The sequence below is a fragment of the Triticum dicoccoides genome, chromosome 3B (assembly GCF_002162155.2).
Source record: "Triticum dicoccoides isolate Atlit2015 ecotype Zavitan chromosome 3B, WEW_v2.0, whole genome shotgun sequence".
In the NCBI taxonomy this organism is placed as follows: Eukaryota; Viridiplantae; Streptophyta; class Magnoliopsida; order Poales; family Poaceae; genus Triticum; species Triticum dicoccoides.
Window position 1 is genome coordinate 443,483,662 of NC_041385.1, and position 14,041 is coordinate 443,497,702.

Consider the following 14,041-nt stretch of genomic DNA (forward strand, 5'->3'; position numbering starts at 1 on the left):
TGACAACCGACGCATCTTTGGACTAAGTCCTGAGCATCTGCACGGGCCGTCGGCCAATAAAATCTTGTACGGAATGCCTTTCCTACAAGGGCCCGGGCTGCGGCGTGGTGTCCGCCTAGTCCGGCGTGAATTTCAGCCAGAAGGTCTCGCCCTTCCTCTTCGGAGATACACCTTTGAAGGACTCCGGTTGTGCTTTTCTTATAGAGTTCTCCCTCATGGACCTTGTAGGCTTTAGATCGCCGGACTACGCAGCGGGCCTCATTATGGTCTTCGGGGAGTTCCTGCCTAAGCAAGTAGGCTAGGAACGGCTCTGTCCATGGGGCGATTACTGCCATTATGTCGTGAGCTGAGGGTGTTGTTTCGTCGGCTGGATCGCCGGTTATGTCAGATTGCTCTGCGGCTGCCTCCGGTTTGTTATTTCCGGACTCCTCTTCCCATAGTACGGATGGCTTGAACAGCCATTCCAGGAAGATATTTGGAGGGACAGCGTCACGTTTTGCGCCGATGCGTGCCAATACGTCGGCCGCTTGGTTATTATCTCTGGCTACGTGGTGGAATTCAAGTCCTTCGAACCGAGCTGACATTTTTAAGGACATCATTGCGATAGGCTGCCATTTTTGGATCCTTGGCGTCAAAGTCTCCATTTACTTGGGATATTGCGAGGTTTGAGTCCCCGCGCACCTCTAGGCGTTGGATGCCCATGGAGATTGCCATCCGGAGGCCATGTAAGAGGGCCTCGTATTCGGCTGCGTTGTTGGAGTCCGTGTACATTATCTGAAGTACGTATTGGACTCTGTCCCCGGTTGGGGACGTTAGTACGATGCCAGCCCCCAATCCGGCCAACATTTTGGAGCCGTCGAAATGCATAATCCAATTGGAGTATGCGCCGTACTCTTTAGGGAGTTCGGCTTCAGTCCACTCAGCGACAAAGTCAGCCAAAACTTGCGACTTTATAGCTCGCCGGGGTTTGTAAGTTATATCGAATGGTAAGAGCTCAATGGCCCATTTTGCAATCCTGCCCGTTGCATCACGGTTATTTATAATGTCACTTAGGGGTACTTCGGAGGCCACTGTTATCGAACACTCTTGAAAGTAGTGTCGGAGCTTCCGGGATGCCATGAACACCGCATACGCTATCTTTTGATAGTGCGGGTAACGGGACTTGCAGGGGGTTAAAACAGTGGATACATAGTACACTGGTTTTTGAAGAGGGAATTTATGCCCTTCTGTCTCTCGTTCTACGACGAGCACCGCGCTTACTACTTGATGTGTTGCCGCGATGTATAACAACATAGGTTCGCCCAGGTTGGGCGCAGCCAGGACCGGATTCGTTGCCAATATGGCCTTTATTTCTTCGAGTCCGGCAGTGGCAGCATCCGTCCACTCGAAGTATTCGGTGTGCCTGAGGAGGCGATAGAGGGGCAATGCCTTTTCTCCTAGGCGGGAGATAAAGCGGCTGAGAGCCGCCACGCATCCAGTCAATTTCTGGATCTATTTGAGGTTTTTTGGAATATCCAGCTGTGATAGGGCTCGGATTTTGGCCGGATTTGCTTCAATTCCTCTACCGGATACAATGAAGCCCAAGAGCTTTCCGGCTGGTACGCCGAAAACGCATTTTTCCGGATTCAGCTTGATGTCATATGCTCGGAGGTTGTCGAATGTGACCCTCAAATCGTCTACTAGAGTTTCGACGTGTTTGGTTTTGACGACTACGTCGTCTATGTATGCCTCTACTGTTTTGCCGATCTGGGTAGCCAGACATGTCTGAATCATGCGCTAATATGTTGCGCCGGCGTTTTTAAGTCCGAAGGGCATCATGTTAAAGCAGAATGGTCCATATGGAGTAATAAACGCCGTTGCGGCTTGATCCGCTTCTGCCATCTTGATTTGATGATAGCCGGAGTATGCGTCCAGGAAGCACAATGAATCGTGCCCTGCAGTGGCATCGATGATTTGGTCGATGCGGGGGAGGGGGAAGGGATCCTTTGGGCAGGCTTTATTTAGGTCTTTGAAATCGACACATAGGCGCCAGGATCTGTCCTTCTTTGGTACCATTACCAGGTTTGCTAGCCAATCCGGATGTTTGATGTCTCTGATGAATCCGGCTTCCAATAGTTTGGCTAGTTCTTCTCCCATTGCCTGTCTTTTGGGTTCGGGAAATCGTCGAAGAGCCTGTTTGACTGGCTTGAACCCTTTTAGGATGTTTAGGCTATGCTCTGCCAACCTGCGAGGGATTCCTGGCATATCTGAAGGATGCCAGGCGAAAATGTCCCAATTTTCCCGAAGGAATTCTCGCAGCGCGGCGTCTACATCAGGGTTCAACTGTGCCCCGATGGAGGCCGTCTTTGTCGGGTCCATTGGGTGGACCTGGAATTTTATAATTTCGTCCGCTGGTTTAAAGGAGGTGGACTTGGATCTCTTATCGAGTATCACGTCGTCTCTGTGCACCGTAGCGCGCAGCGCGGTGAGTTCCTCTGCCGCTAGGGCTTCGGATAGTGCCTCCAGGGCTAATGCGGCTGTTTTGTTTTCGGCGCGGAGTGCTATGTCCGGATCACTAACGAGAGTGATTATCCCGCCGGGCCCAGGCATTTTGAGCTTCATGTACCCGTAATGGGGTACGGCTTGGAAAATTGTGAACGCCTCTCGTCCTAATATAGCGTGGTATCCGCTGCTGAGCGGGGCCACTTGGAACGTGATTTCTTCGGACCTGTAATTGTCCGGTGAGCCGAACACCACATCGAGTGTGATTTTTTCGGTGCAGCGTGCTTCCCGGCTAGGGATTATTCCTCTGAAGGTTGTGCTGCTTCGCTCAATGCGGCTCCAGTCTATTTCCATTTTTTGAAGAGTTTCCTCGTAAATGAGGTTCAATCCGCTGCCGCCATCCATGAGTACCTTGGTAAGTCGAAAGCCGTCCACTATTGGACTGAGGACCAATGCGGCTGGTGCTCGGGCTGTTCGGAATTTAGGTTCGTCGCTGGCGTTGAAGGTGATGGCCGCGTCGCTCCAAGGATTTGTTGTTGCTACTTGGTAGACTCCGGCAAGGCTGTGGATTGTTTGTTTCCGCATATTGTTTGATGCGAAAGTCTCGAAGACTGTTGATACCGTACCGGTATTGTTGGTGTGGTTTCGCGGGGCTAGAAGCTCCTCGCCACTTTTGGCCACCTGCCGTAATATCCAACATGCACGAAGGCTATGTGTTGGGGTGGCACCCTTGGTACTGTGAATTGTACAGGGTTTTCTGAGCCATCCCTCCAGTACGGTTCCGTTCCCTTTAAGGGGCTTCTGTTTTTTGGTTCTTGTACCTGGTGCCTGAGTGTAATGCACCCTTTTGTTGCGGACTGGGGCTATATTCGGGGCCGGATTATCCCAAAACCTATCTTCGGTTTTCCGGAAACTTTCTATGACACAGTACTTTCGCACTATGGATGCCAAGTCGGCGAAACGTGTGATTTCACGATGGCTGACGACGTTCAAGATTCCCCTCTCCGTGCAATTGTTGCAAAAGATCGAGATTGCGTTTTCCTCTCGGCAGTCCTTTATCCGGTCCATGACCAGGAGGAATCTGACCCAGTAATGATGTACTGTTTCGGCTGGCTCTTGCCGGATTAGAGATAGATCGCATATATCTAGACGGGCAGGCCTAATTGAGCCCAGGACCCTGCCCATCTCGAGGCTCAAGGGCCGAGAAGTTTCCGAATTTGGAAGCTTGGAAAGTGGAACGTTGTCCAACGAGTCCGGTCCGATGCCTGACTTTATGTTCAGTGCTTGATCGGAATCCACTCCTCCGCGGGAATCCGGCATGGAGGGTTCGGTAGCCCGGACACGACTGGTTTTCAATATGGGAGAAGGATCGCCGCGATGTTCCTCTACCACCGTGACGTGGTGGGTAACCTGGGGAGAGTTAATCTCTCTCAGATCGGTTTTAAGCCCGATCCGATTGTAGTCTGTAGCGACTCCCAGGGCGGCGATCCGATCCAAGAGTTCGTTTACAGACGAGAGCTCTGCTGGATCTAACTGCTCGGCGAATTCCGAGTTGACGTGAAGATTGCTCTCGATGACACGAGAGGTCATCGTTGAAGCGGTGGCCGGACAGGCGGTCATAAGAAAACCTCCTAGCCGGATAGTTTGGCCGGCGGCCAAGGCTCCATCGGCGAAGATGCCGTCCTTGAAGACGGGAAGAGGCATCCTTCCTATCGGTGACGGCACAGAGGAACTCTCAATGAAAGCACCAATGTCGGTGTCAAAACCGGCGGATCTCGGGTAGGGGGTCCCTAACTGTGCGTCTAGGCGGATGGTAACAGGAGACAAGGGACACAATGTTTTACCCAGGTTCGGGCCCTCTTGATGCAGGTAAAACCCTACGTCCTGCTTGATTGATATTGATATTGTGGATGTTTACAAGACTGGATCTACCACGAGATCAAGGAGGCTAAACCCTAGAAGCTAGCCTATGGTATGATTGTAATGGTTGTTGTTGTGTCCTACGGACTAGAGCCATCCGGTTTATATAGACACCGGAGAGGGCTAGGGTTACATAGAGTCGGTTACAATGGTAGGAGATCTATGTATCTGTATCGCCAAGCTTGCCTTCCACGCCAAGGAAAGTCCCATCCGGACACGGGACGAAGTCTTCAATCTTGTATCTTCATAGTCTTGGAGTCCGGTCGATGATGATAGTCCGGCCGATGATAGTTCAGCTGATGATGGTAGTCCGGCTATCCGGACACCCCCCTAATCCGGGACTCCCTCAGGGCCCCTCCCCAACTAACACCCAATCAAAAACCGCCACATAAAATCAATCATGTAAACTCCTGTAAAAACCTGTATGTGTAGCATTGTTGCTAATGAAAAGGTCGTCTACCATTAGCCAAGTCGCCAAGTTATACCTCTGTGTATATCCTGCAAGTTATAGAATGCCTGCGAGGCGTATGATCCAGAATGTATGCTCAACAACCTGAACAAACAGTGAGTAAGAAAAGATGCTAAATTAGTGAAGAACATCATATGTGGTTCTGAATAAGCGACCTTCCATGTCCTCTACAACTCCTAATTCATTGAATCATTTGGTCGAGCAGCTAGAGAACGAAAAAGAATTCCAGAGTGTAACTGTAATCCAGTAAGCACGGGAGTCCACATGGATACCTTGACGCGTTGAATAGATCGGCCTTAGAGGGAGGAGAGGCGACATGGGCGTGTCGCATCATTGGAGTGCAGGAAGGCGGGTTCCAGGGATCGATGGATGTCAGTGTCACCCGCGATGAGGTTGCTGCCGCTGCAACATTCACACCGACGTCCCTCGCCCTCGCCGTCCTGATCGACTGCCTCGCTACCCTTGCCGGCGACGTGAAAGTCGACCAATAGAAAAGGAAACTCACAAGGTCAATGAGTAGTGGAGCGGCTGCGGCGGTTCCTCCAATGGCGCACCGTGCTCCCACCCCGTCCCCATCCTGGCGGGCGAGCTCCCAGCACGTACGCCATCCCGGCGGCCGTGCTCCCACGACCAAGACTGCAGCCACAACGACCACGAGGCGAATGAGGAGTAGAGCGGCGGCGGTGAAATTTCTCAGGTCTGGAGAGAGAGACGTGATTGGGAGCGACGTGGGGGAGAATGGGGCGTGGTGGATGTGGGTTCATGACTTTGTGGGATCTTTCTTTCCGAACGTGGCTGGAGCCTGAAGGATCGATGGGCTGGGTTGGAGGGAGGGTTGCACAAGGGAAAAAAACCCGGCCTTGTCTCGTTGGATGCGTGGTGTCCTACGAGGAGGGATGGAGAGGAGATCGAACAAAGGGATGTGGTGAACCATCACGACGACGACAGGTTCTCCAACCGCTCATACGATCTCCACCGATCGCATGACAGGTCGTAGTTCGCTCTGTCATCAAACCCTTCGTACAGGAAGAGGCATGGGACCGCGCATATGACCGCAGCCTTATTCATGACGGGTAGGGCCAATTGCACAGAACGGCAGTAACTAGGGACACACTCACCGGTGGACCACTACCTGGAGAATACTCTGTCTCACTGCCCAAGTGGCAGAAACGGTCAACACCGGCGCACGGCCGAGCTGGTGCACCATGCCCAAAAAAATCGCACGCCCGGTGCCGCCGCACGGTCGCTGCCGCGGCGCGGGGTGAGGCGAGCGCGCGCCGAGCTCATGGCTGTACGCCCGCGCCGCTTCCCCGCACGCAACCGCCTCGCGCCTCCTCCTCTTCTTAAGTCTTAACGCTGCCCTCCCTCCATCAGTCCACTCCCCTCAACCCCCCCTCCTCCTCCTCCACCGCAACGGAACCATGGCTCTCGCGGCCGCCGCCGTCGCCGCCTCGCGCCCCTCCCCCCGCCCGTTATGCCGCGCCACCGCGCATCCGTGCCGCCCTCGGCGGTTCCGGCTGGAGGCGAGCTTGTCGGCCTCCACGCCGGCGCCCGCGCCGGCGACAGCGGACGAGGGGGCCGCTGCGGGGACGTGCCCTGTGATCAGGTTCGACATGGCCGACTTCACTGTCGCCGACCGCGTCAGCGTCGGGCTCCACGGACGGGTTGGTGTTAGCCCCCACTGATTCACTCTCCCACGCACTAATTCGGTCGCGCTTCTCCCTTGTTGCTAATAATCGGCGATTTGCCTTTTCCACTACAGTCCGATGAGATGATCTTCGAGGCCACAGTGCGCGATCCTAGCAGGTCGGTCAGCGGCATGGAACACACTGGACAGTACGAATTCTTTGAACCCACAATCATTACCTTTTTTTTTAATTCAGTGAGCTGTACGGGTCGACGGTGGTGTTGCGGCAGCTGACTAGCTCACAGGCGAAGCGGAGGGGCCGCCGCGCCCTAGAGGTGGCTTTTTTTTTCCTGTTAAATTCTGGTGCTGTTTAGTGCGTTTGGAATATATGGGGAACTATCTGGCTGAGCACGACTGGGTTGTGTTCGTGTTATCACAGGTGCTCAAGAAGCTGGCCCGTCGCCAGATGATGTACCACTCTTACGCGATGCAGGTCCATGGCTACGTCACTCCGAGCAAGGCCATGGAAGAGGGTGATAGTCCGCTTGTCTTGGTGCACGGGGTTAGAGCTTTTGCCTTAATTTCGTCGAGCTGATCTTGTTTCAAGTTTAATGTGGAAGTAGGAGTATCATTTTTCATGATCTCATTTTCATGTCAGGGCCTACCTGGGTTTAGCCGTTTAGGGGTGTTTCTAGTCTAGATGTAATTGGTACTTTAGGTTTGTTTGTTCTTGCTGGATTGAGCTATGTGCTGATATAATCGTTATTTTACAATAAAAAAATGTTAATGCAGTACCATGGGAGTTACTCCTTGCGTCACTGGTTGCAACTCTCGGATTGGCTTCCAACCTTGGAAGCAACATTAGCATTGGATGAAGAACAAGTAAGGAGGGTAGGAGATGATTCGGTTGGAGGGCCTGCTGTAACTCGGCAGCTGCGTTTAATCAGGATATTGATGAGAGACCTTCTGATTGGTGTAAGCTTCAAAAGTTAAAAGATTTTTTAATGTTATTCAGTTACCAGTTGATCTAGACTGAAGATATGTCCTACTTTATGCAGGTAAATTATCTGCATAGCCATGGAATGGCGCATACTGAGCTTAGACTGGAGAATGTTCATGTAAGCCCAGTAGACAAGCATGTCAAAGTAAGCACCATTTCCTTATATTCTTGTTTACACAAGTGGTTGTATTATGTCCTTGCAATCATGCTTAGGTTACTGGGAACATTAATAAATCAATGTCATTTGGCCCATTTCATGTAAAAAAAATTTCGAAAAGGAGGATGACCCCCGGCCTCTGCATCTGGGAGATGCATGCGGCCATCTTATTAATTATTCACAAGGACCTTACAAGATAATATATCAATATGTCTGAATCCGCCATCCTGGCAACAACTGTCGCAACTCCTAACCAATTGATGAAGGGATGCAGCAAGTCTGAGCCAAATACCCAGACCTCTCAGCTAAGCCTAACATATAAAACCACAGGCCCAAACCAAGCCACATACCAGGTGTGGGGCACAAACCGGTCTGACGCACTCTCATAGGTCGTCACCACCATCTTTCACCATTCCATCTTCAGAACAGGTATTGACGCATCGACCTTGACAGGCCTGCCATCGACGCCGCCACGGCGCCAAACAGCGCCACCGCCCTGCGCTCGTCCATCCAGACACATATGTCTTCGAGATCCAGCTGCACCATGCCGCCAAAACTCGTCGTCTTCACGCGGTAGATGACACGCCGCTCCACCTGCGAACCTCCGCACCACCGCCACTGCCTCTTGCCACCTGGATCCCACCGCCAGAACAGTCCTCTCCCGAACACCCAAGCCTCCCCAGACGACGCCTTCATGAAGGGTACGAAGCGCAAGTCATCGCCACCGTCCAGTCACGCGGATTCGGATTTTGGACTTTCGCCCGGGAGGGGGGGCCAGGAGACGGAATTAACCACATTGCACCACACACCAACTTCTCCTACCCAAACGGCGCCCCCATGGAGTTAACGACACGGAGCGCCGCCGCCGCCGCATCCGCAAGGGATAACAGGAATTAACCTTGGGTCGGAGAAGAGGGGGTGGGGAGAAGGGATCTCGCCGATGCCTCCAGGGAGGGAAGCAGCGCCAGCAGGCGGTGTCACCGACGTGGATGGCCAAGCCACCAAAGGATTTCTTCCGAACCCAACTCACACCACCGTGCCCAGCCACCATCAGCCCGATGAGACAAGATCACCGACGCGAGATCCGGCGGGAAGTGGACCAGATGGAGAACTTCAGATCTGACGCCAGGAGAACCGTCGGAGCAGACCGCCGGCCGCATAACGAACCGCGCCTGCCATCGCCCCCGTCCAAGCTGCCTAGACTAGCCTCTCACTGCAACCCCAGCCGCCAGCACCAACGACGGACGAGGCCCGCCCAGGCACATCGGCCCTACAGGCCCGCAGGGGCCAGGCTCGCCGGACGTCGCCTCGGAGCCCCATGGCCGGCCGGACTAGCCACCGTAGGGCGAAGGGATGTTGACGAGCCACCGCCTCGCTGCCGAAGGCGCCGCTGCGCCGGGGAAGACCACCGCGGGCCAAAGCCCAGATCGCACCCTCTCCCAGGGCGAAAGGGCCCCGCTGCCGCCGTCCTTGGCTGCGGCTCGGACTTGGCCGGCACCAGCCTCAAGCGGCGGCGAGGGGTCGAAGATGTATGAGGCCCGGCGGCGCGCTCGCATTCGCCCTTGAGTCGCCCGCGCGGGGCGACGCGAGGGTACCGTTTACATGAAGATAACATTCCTGTTTCATCATGATTTTGCATCAGCATGTATTAATCATTTCCGTTTAACCGTGTATTCATAGTTTGATTTGCTGACATAAGTGAGATCGTGCTCAGAACAACTCTGAAGTATATTTTCCCTCTATGTGTTGATTGATGACAAAAGTACTATGTCATCCTACTCTGTGCTTTTTCTGAATCATCCATATGAAAAGAATTAGCTGCTGTCTCAGATAATAGTAGGTGAGGCGTTCCGATCAAGCCATTCCTCGTGTAAATAACTGAGTACGACATTTGAGCTGCATTCTTTAAGCATGCCGGTGTACATAAGTGCACTTGTATCACTTGCCACATGTGTATTCGTCTTTTTAAGGTACAAAATATTTGAATTGAAAACCTGACCCCAGGTTCCACTGATGAGATGGAACCAGGGAGTTATCTCCTTGTTTATGTGAAAAAATAAATTTTAATCAAACCAGACCATAAAGGTAATGTGTGATTAAAACCCTGCAAAGTTTGCACATTCTGTGTGTCCCAGTGTTCCGTAGCTTTCATTTCATCTAAAGTTAAAACAGTCGATCAATTTCGTGTTTTCTTCATCTTTTTTAGGTTGGTATTCTTGGGAATGCTGTTGATTTTCATGACAATGACCCCAGCAACAGTGCAGTAGCAAGTAACAATGAGAGGCGGAAAATGATGATAGCATTTGACATGAGGTAGGTTTGGGAGCTTCTGTTTACAGTTAACAGTAGTTAATATGTACACATATATACTAGTATTAGATAAAAAGTATTAAACTGTTTTTCTCTAGATGCGCGGGCTTCATAATGGCAAAGATGGTTTTGAGAGAGCTCATGGATTCATCGACATTCCAAAAATTCAAGTCATTCTTGAATAAGGTTTGTCTTGTGCATCTTTTTGAGTTATATCGTTTCCGCCATATTTTATTCCCTCCTTTTCTCACAAATATTTGTGTTCGTCATTGTATTACAGTTTAGCACTTTGCATTCTAACCCTGAAGGTTCAGGCTGCTATTTGGTAAAATTTGCATGGAAATAAAGAAAGAAGTTGGGGAAATACCATCCTAAGCTAATAATAAGGCATATTTAATGAAAACATGGCCCCCATTTCTTGTCGAATACACATATTTTTCGTTAAAAATAAAAGGACAAAATAGCTATATAATTACAAAGTCACAAGGACAAGGACAAGGACATGTCGTTCCTTAAGGTATTCTACCAATTATACAAACTAAGCAGATAGTGCCTCATTCCCTTCTGGCGGTCGGGCATGCCAACATGGACTTCATAATGTTTAATTAATATTGGAGATTTCATGTTGCTAAGTCTTCTGTTGCAAGATCGTGGATGTCCTTTTGACTTTATTTTATATTCTGTTTGTTTGAGATTTAACACCACATGTTTTTGCAAGCGATTTCAACTCTGTAAGTTTCTAGAAATATCAATGGTGGAACTAAAAAAGCTATGACTTCATGATCAGTATCTCATATTGCAGGGAAATGATCCATCATGTCTGCGTGAGTTCCTTTTACCGATTCTAAGCCAAAATTCTCCATCTGGGAATATTGGTCTGCAGGTAAGAATTTGTATTTACGGTATTACCGTCGGCATATTATTTCTTGAAGTTGTCTGATGATATTGGGGTTTACTCTTGCTATTTCTTAGATGCTAGATAGGCACTGGGGTGCTGGCTGGAATCTTTTGGCCTTATTACTGGCAACAAAATCTGACAAAAGGATAAGGTAAGACTAGTCCTACTGTTGGTAAGCTAAAGTTGCAGATTTAGAACAGATTTGGTTCTACATTAGATGAATAATTGGAAATTTTCACTTTGCTGTATCGACTTAATTTACAGTTGTGTCGATGCACTGCGTCACCCCTTCCTTTGTGGACCTAAATGGCGTATAAGTCCAACAGTGAATGTCGTACGCTGGGGCTTGGGCTCTACTGCTGTCCGCCTGGCTGAAGATTATATTTATGGGCATCATCAGGTATTATTTTTCTCGCAAAAAATGGATGACTCAAGCTGCATCTCCATCCAAATGTTCACAAGATGCTTGAGTGTCAATCCAAAATGAACCTGATATTTTTACTGAAAGCTATCATTTGTTTGTTACCTGTATGAAGAAGTATGGCAGAACTCCAGTTAACTTATTAAGCTTCCTTTACCATGTTTACAGCGTAGACGGTTAGCATATTTCATTGAGTTGATGGAGGTGCTAAACCCTAATTCAAGTACAGAGGTAATTGTTCCTGCTCCAAGTCCTGCAATTATGAATACCATGAGAGGTGAATTTTGTTCTGAGCTAATTGCTTACATGGGGCATAGTTACTAGTTTCTTCATTACATCAATTGTTAGGGTGTATGTGTGATAAGTTCACTTGATATATTCGTTACATTCTGAGTGTGTGTGTCCTCAGTATAAGGAAGTCGAGAGAGATCATATATTTTGTATATGTGATGGTTCTACTTAAGTCGGTATCAATCTATTTTCATTTATTTCATATATTCCTTTCTGCTTGTGTTTGCTCAGAATTGGCTTCGCCTCCTACCTGGTCGCTGGTGCCTCTTATACTGCACCGGAAGGCACATCGGTCTAACACTTCGTCAGCCTATCCCCAGAGTCTTCATCAGTGATGCGTTCCTCACATTCGCCGAAGCCCCAGAATCTGTGGATCCCATTTTATCTCTGACCTCAGATATTGGTTTCAAAATCATGCCGGAATCCGACTGGCCCCACGACAAATCTGGAACCGAAGGAAATCTGTCAATTACCACATCGGCAAGGATAACTGCTGGGAGGATTTACACCAATGCCGAGGATGGTAAAGAGAGTAGTAGCAGGATTACATCTTCCAGATATCTTGGTGGTAAATGGGGAAAAGCCGCAAAGATGAAGGAGCTACCAGCCAGCCTCCCCACCGCTAGCGTTAACGTGGATGAAGACGAAGTCGACGTGTCCATGAGTTGCGGCTCAACTTTGAACGTCAAGTCTGCACGCAATGTGCTGCAAGAGGTCCGTACGCAGACGCCACCGGAGATGTTCGATCTGTCAAAGATTGTCTGCGGTACATACATTGATTCAAGGTTGATGGTTCTTCGCGGTGTTAATGGGTCGGCTTTACTTTTCGTTAGATCAAACCGTACGTCTGACCCATGAGGAGCATATTTGTAACCCATTGTCTCCTGTGGCATTCTTGTATCTGTAGGTGTACATTATTCATTTTTAGCAAGTGTACATAATAAAGGTTCTAGGGAAAAAATCAGAGTGTTATGTTAAAAATGTACTTCCTTCGTCCCAAAATAAGTGTCGCTGCTTTAGTACAAAATTTGTACTAACTAGTATTAATTTGCGTCACTTATTTTGGGACAGAGGGAGTAGTATATTACATAAACTGAGAGGGTTCTACACAATCTTGAGAAAGGGACTTTTTTTCTCTAGAAACACACATGATGTTATCCATACTCACAACCATTGCAGGTACACAGCTTTGGATCCGTGATCCACGAAATTAAATTACAAAGTAACTTCTACAACTAAAAGATACAATAAAATATTCTGGAGGCTTCCTGACTGTTTACTACTTCCCGACTGTCTATTACTACAAGGTTGGCCTGGCTCCAGCAAGGAAGGGGTGATAATGGCGGTGCGCCTTCGGCTCACTCCAGTGTTTGTAGTCCTCGTTAAGTGGTCCACGAATCTAGTTATAATTTTTATTATCTTTGGTGTTATTTGGATTGCCGTGATTGAAAATGAATATATTAAAAGTTCTTCATGCAAAACAAAAATACCATCAAGACTGCAGTTGGATGAGAATAGCAGTATTCAATTGCCTATCCAAAAGATGGGGAGTCATGAGCAATGAACGCACTTGGACATGGGACCATAATGTAGATGAAATATTCGAACTCCATAAAAAAACAAAAGCAACATGACACAATAACATAAACTCGTCATATTTGAATAATCATCTGTACGAAAACACATGCCTCTCTAGCCTATGGCACTGCCACAAAGAACAGAGTTAATTGTTGAAAATCACCACATTTGTGGCTAGGATATGTTGGGGAACGCGGTAATTTCAAAAAAATTCCTACGATCATGCAAGATCTATCTAGGTGATGCATAGCAACGAGGGGGAGAGTGTGTCCACGTACCCTCGTAGACTGAAAGCGAAAGCGTTATGACAACGTGGTTGATGTAGTCGTACGTTTTCACGATCCGGCCGATCCTAGCACCGAAGGTATGGCACCTCCGCGATCTGCACACGTTCAGCTCGGTGACGTCCCACGAACTCTAGATCCAGCTGAGGTCGAGGATGAGTTCCGTCAGCACGACGACATGGTGACGGTGATGATGATGCTACCGGTGTAGGGCTTCGCCTAAGCTCCTCAACGGTATGATCGATGTGTGTAACTGTGGAGGGGGCACCGCACACGGCTAAAAGATCAACTAGTGTATTCTAGGGTGCCCCCGTATATAAAGAAGCAAGGGGGGAGGCTGGCCGGCCCTGTAGGGGGCGCCCCAAGTAGGATTCCTACTAGGAATCCTATTCCTAGTAGGTTTGCAACTTGGGGAAGGGAGGGGGAAGGAAGGAGAGGGAGAGAGGGAAGGCAAGGGGGGCGCCACCCCCCCTTCCTTGTCCTATTCGGACTCAGGGGGAGGGGGCGCGCGGCCTGCCCTGGCCGGCCCCTCTCTCTCCACTAGGGCCAATCGAGGCCCATTAGTTCCCCGGGGGGTTCCGGTAACCCTCCGGCACTCTGGTTTT

The 14,041-nt window shown here is 49.7% G+C and overlaps 1 protein-coding gene across 1 annotated transcript; it reads left to right on the forward strand.

Annotated features, from left to right (window-relative positions):
• Positions 1-6,242: 6,242 nt before the first annotated feature.
• On the forward strand, positions 6,243-12,617 carry LOC119276430 (probable plastid-lipid-associated protein 14, chloroplastic). The gene is made up of 13 exons (XM_037557481.1): positions 6,243-6,534; positions 6,633-6,676; positions 6,754-6,832; positions 6,937-7,059; positions 7,290-7,472; positions 7,556-7,642; positions 9,861-9,967; positions 10,063-10,150; positions 10,767-10,847; positions 10,937-11,013; positions 11,127-11,262; positions 11,452-11,514; positions 11,806-12,617. The coding sequence occupies exons 1-13, from the start codon at positions 6,292-6,294 to the stop codon at positions 12,430-12,432; spliced, it is 1,938 nt and encodes a 645-aa protein (XP_037413378.1). The 5' UTR covers positions 6,243-6,291; the 3' UTR covers positions 12,433-12,617.
• The last annotated feature ends 1,424 nt before the right edge of the window (positions 12,618-14,041 follow it).

Bases quoted from the DNA above. Each gene is read 5' to 3' on its own strand.
- LOC119276430 (XM_037557481.1), top strand. From the start codon at position 6,292: ATGGCTCTCGCGGCCGCCGCCGTCGCCGCCTCGCGCCCCTCCCCCCGC. The intron at 6,833-6,936 runs GTGGCTTTTTTT...GTGTTATCACAG, and splicing joins GGGGCCGCCGCGCCCTAGAG to GTGCTCAAGAAGCTGGCCCG. The intron at 7,643-9,860 runs GTAAGCACCATT...CATCTTTTTTAG, and splicing joins CAGTAGACAAGCATGTCAAA to GTTGGTATTCTTGGGAATGC.